The 4,590-nt window shown below is 42.3% G+C and overlaps 1 protein-coding gene across 1 annotated transcript; it reads left to right on the top strand.

Moving 5' to 3' along the window:
• Positions 1-310: 310 nt before the first annotated feature.
• Positions 311-3,022, top strand: LOC110134973 (olfactory receptor 5AR1-like). The gene is made up of 2 exons (XM_020889745.2): positions 311-337; positions 2,045-3,022. Exons 1-2 carry the CDS (start codon positions 311-313, stop codon positions 3,020-3,022), a joined length of 1,005 nt encoding a protein of 334 aa, XP_020745404.2.
• The last annotated feature ends 1,568 nt before the right edge of the window (positions 3,023-4,590 follow it).

The raw sequence follows: 4,590 nt of genomic DNA, 5'->3' as shown, positions 1-4,590 counted from the left end.
GTGGTTAAGAAGGTTAAATCAAATGATTTATGTTAACCTCCCAGAATAACATGAGGCACTTATTAGGCACTTTACTAATGGCATTTATTAATATATTCAGGATAATATTTAAAATTATAACTACCAGTACTATGTACGGTGGAAATTTCAGTTCCCAAAGATGGCCATAATGGTGACTTTAATGGAACACCAGCCAAAAGCAGGAAGCCACAGATTTAGAGAGGCAGAAGGGCATGAAGCATGTCCATACAAGTTTCCAGAGGCTAATCTATCTTTCTCTTCCAGGGTCTGACTTGTAGCCGACGAGAACATGGAGGTCAGCGCCATAAAAGCCAAGGTGAGCTGGCAGGTGTCAAGCAAGCACCCAGGAACGAGGGGGCTCAAGAGCAGCAATTTAACAATCATCAAAGAACTTTTAAAAATTGGCATGGCTATCCCAGTGCATGCTTTCTGAATATTTGCCTTGACTATATTTATACTTTGCAAAGCATTTTCCTAGAGACTCTCATTGGATCTTTACAGGAATCTTATGAGTTCAGAAGAGCGAGTATCATTATGCCCATTTTATACGTGGAGATACTATAACCAAGAAAGGACTTACCAAATGCTACAGAGTGAAAAATAGTATGAAATCAGAACTCAAACCAAAGTGTCCTGGCTCTAAACCCAATGATATAAATTCTCTGTGCAGTGCTATAGTTTGGCTTCACTGTCTCAGCTCTTAACAGGAAAAACAGTATTAAAATAAAGTAAAATCAGGCACTGTCAATCATCCTGATTAAGAAAATGGATAGAAATGGCCCTAAGCAGAATTGAGCTTTGTAATTTCTAAGCTGCTCCGTGTTCTGATAAGGGTACGGATTCTGTGTTTCTGGAAGGGGAGAGGTCAGAGGCTTTTACCTCCTCTAAATGGAAGGGATCCTGTAGACAGGACACCTGGGTTCGAGTTCTGGCACTTTCATCAAATCCTGGGGCAACTTTGGGCAAATTACTTCCCCTTTTTATGTCCCAATTTCTGAATTTCTCCCTCCTGTAAACAGTGTTAGATGAGAGTAGTAATTCTCACCCTTTCAGTCTCTCAATACACTGGAGAATCACAACACCGTGATTAGCAGCAGGAGCTTAGTTAGGGAGGGATTCTTAAAGAGGCAAGTTGCAGAATCTCAAAGGGGCTTCTGTGTGGTTTGAACAAACTAGGAGATTTCCAGTTATTATAAAAGTTATCACACGCTTAGTATGTACCACATACTATGTTAAGTGCTTTGCATGAATTATTTTATCTTCACAATAAATTAATGAAATAGGAAAAATTTGGTACTCTCATGTAGAAATGAGGAAACTGAAGCTCAGTTTAACTAGATTGTCCAAGATCAAACAGCTAGCAAGTCGTAGTATTGAATTCTAACCAACCTATCACTGATCCTGGAGATTGCCCTTTTACCTCTATATTATATTGTTTTATATTCCCCCTCCACTCATCCCCTGCAGTTCATCAAACATACAACTGAAAATGTAAGTTTGTTGAGTCCCTCCCATGTCTAAGATTTGTGTCCTTAACCTTATGCTCAGGCTAAACTTTAGCTGAGAACAGGTTTGGTGCTGGGAAAAAGAAGGATGTAAAGAGGAAAGGAAATTAAGATTCGTTGTGTACCTGCTCTTCTTCCCATGCCTTGCTAGATAATTTAGATACACCTACCATCACCTTTAGTCCTTACAACCAGTCTTACAAGATGGGAATTTTATCCCCATTTACAAAGAAGACTCAGAAAAGTTAAGACACTCGCCTAATGTCACAGATACAATGAGGGGCAAAAGCTGAGATTCAGACCAACTCTTCTGACTCCATATTTCTTCCTCATGCCTTTAAACACTGTGTACAATAGGCTTGAGGGTAGCAAGAAATAGGTGAGCCAGGATGAAATAAATATTACAGTTGATACCCACAACATGTCCTGGCTGGGTAGCGAGGATTAGACCCTGCAGGTCACTCTCTAGGAATTTGAGCTGTAGCGTCTCACTATCGTCCTGTATATTTCTCCTGCAGAATTGCAGTGGCTCAATGGAAGCAGGCAACGCCAGTCAGTTCAGTGAATTCTTCTTCGTGGGCCTCACCAATGACCCGCAGCTTCAGCCCATCCTCTTTGCCCTCTTCTTCCTCATCTACGCAGTCACAGTGGTTGGAAACCTGGGCCTCTTTGCTTTCATTGTGGTGTGCTCCCGATTCCACACTCCCATGTATTTCTTCCTCAGCAACCTGTCCTTTCTTGACTTCTGTTATTCTTCAGTCACAGTCCCCAAAATGTTGATGGAGTTTTTATCTGGTTGCCAAACCATCTCCTTCTCTGGTTGTGTGATCCAGACAGCTTGCTTCGTGGTCTTCGCTGTCACTGAGTTCTTCCTCCTGGCCACCATGGCCTATGACCGCTATGTAGCCATCTGCCGCCCTCTACTCTACCACGTAATCATGTCTCCAAGGCTCTGTTTGCAGTTGGTGACCGCCAGCTATGCAGTGGGCCTGACGAATACAGTGCTCCTCACTAGTTCAACCTTTCATCTCACCTTCTGTAAATCTCACGTCATCACTCATTACTTCTGTGATATCCCTCCCCTTTTAAAACTCTCCTGCTCTGACACACAGGTCCCTCAGCTTCTCCTCTTTGCCTGTGGTGGTTTCAATGTGTCCGTGTCCCTCACAGTAGTGCTGATGTCCTACACTTGTGTCTTTATGGCTATCATCAGAATCCCCTCAGCCCAGGGCAAACACAAGACCTTCTCCACTTGTGCATCCCACCTGACTGCTGTCAGCCTGTACTATGGAACCACTGTGTTCATTTACTTGCGCCCAACCTCTGATTACTTACTAGGCAGGGGCAGGCTGGTCTCTGTATTCTACACAGTGGTCATCCCTATGCTTAATCCCATGATCTATAGTCTGAGGAACAAAGATGTGAAGGAAACACTTGAGAACATTCTCAAGAAGACCTCACAATTCTTCTCGCACCCCATACCCAGATTTCCATGATATTCTATGCAGTAAAGGAACGGCAGAGAAGGGAAGGAGAGGTAGGTGACATATTTTTGGCCACCAACCATGTCTCAAGCATTATTCTAGGAATTTTAAATAGATTATGCCTTGAATCCTCTCCACAACCCTGGAAGTCAAGTCCTATTCTATTAGTTTTAGAGATGAGGAAACTGAGGTTCTGAATGGTTTGATGATTTGCTCAAGGTCATATAGCTAGAATGCGGTTCGATTCAGGACCTAGGTTTCAATTCAGGACCATTTGAAACTCCCTTTCTATTGCATTACACTTTCTGCATGAGGCAAGATGCCACCCTCTCTATTAACCTTCAGGGTCAAATGTTTCTGAAGTTTTTCCCTTCCTGGTAAATCTGGTATCTCAAATTTGTAATAGGTTCAGTACCCTAAGACCCACTCCTTTTCTTTACCTGTGGCTTTGTATCATGCCTTATCTGGTCATTACATTAATCGAGCACATTGTATACAGAGCCCTACAACAGATGCAGGGGTGGAGAGGGATAACAGTGGAGAAATCTATCGTCACTAACTTTTGGCACCTTTCAATTTATTTAGAGGAAGACAGAAGATCTCACCCCAAAGGCAACTGAACTATGACTTTTCATTTAAATTGACATTTATTGAGTTTTTTCTATGTGATAAATGCCAAATCAGTTACCTCATAATCCTCTTCCTAAAAGATTGCTCCCATTTTACAGATGAGAATGTGTGCTCAGTTGCTTCAGTCTTGTCTGACTTGCAATCCTATGAGCTGTAGCCCACCAGGCTCCTCTGTCCATGGGATTCTCCAGGCAAGAATACTGGAGTGGATTGCCATTTCCTTCTTCAGGGGATCTTCCCGACTCAGGGATCGAACCCACATCTCTTATGTCTCCTGCACTGGCAGGCAAGTTCTTTACCACTAGCGCCACCTGGGAAACCCATTTTCATCTCACAGATGAGAATACTGTAGCTAAAAGCATTAAGTAACTCACTCAAGGTAGCACACAGCTAAGTAATGATGAATATAGGATTTGAATCCAGGTCTGTTTGTCCAAAAAGCTGATGTTCTTTCCATTCTGCTATATCACCTCTTGGATTACTAGAGTGCCTATTAATAACCACCAAGGGATATAAACTGTGAGCCTGGGACTCAAGGCAAAAGAAACAGGATGGATTGGGTTCATAAGAGAGCCTCTAGGAAGAGGCAGGTGGTTGAAATAAAATCTATGAAGAATGAGGAGTGGTAGGAATGGATGAGTAGTAAAGGGAACTGGGAATCAAAGAATGAGATAAAATAATGTAGATGCATAAAAGGTTGGTTTGGTTGGAATAGGGTAGAAGGCACATTTAAAAGCAAAAGCTTTGACAAAATGGGGAGATGTTTGGGTAGGGTTGATATAGCTTCTCTGTAGGTCTTACTAACATCTAAGCAATTCCTTACTACCATAAGTGAGAAAGTTCTAAATAGAGCTCTGGTTTCCCTAATTTGACCCAAGATGGCTTTGAGTGTGTGGCTACCTACAATTGTGGTAAGAATCGAGTTTTCCAGAAGCCAAGACCTCCATAGA

This window comes from Odocoileus virginianus, unplaced genomic scaffold (genome assembly GCF_023699985.2).
Source record: "Odocoileus virginianus isolate 20LAN1187 ecotype Illinois unplaced genomic scaffold, Ovbor_1.2 Unplaced_Scaffold_2, whole genome shotgun sequence".
In the NCBI taxonomy this organism is placed as follows: domain Eukaryota; kingdom Metazoa; phylum Chordata; class Mammalia; order Artiodactyla; family Cervidae; genus Odocoileus; species Odocoileus virginianus.
The sequence above is the reverse complement of the archived record's forward strand: the minus strand, read 5'-3'. Positions and strand labels throughout refer to the sequence as shown.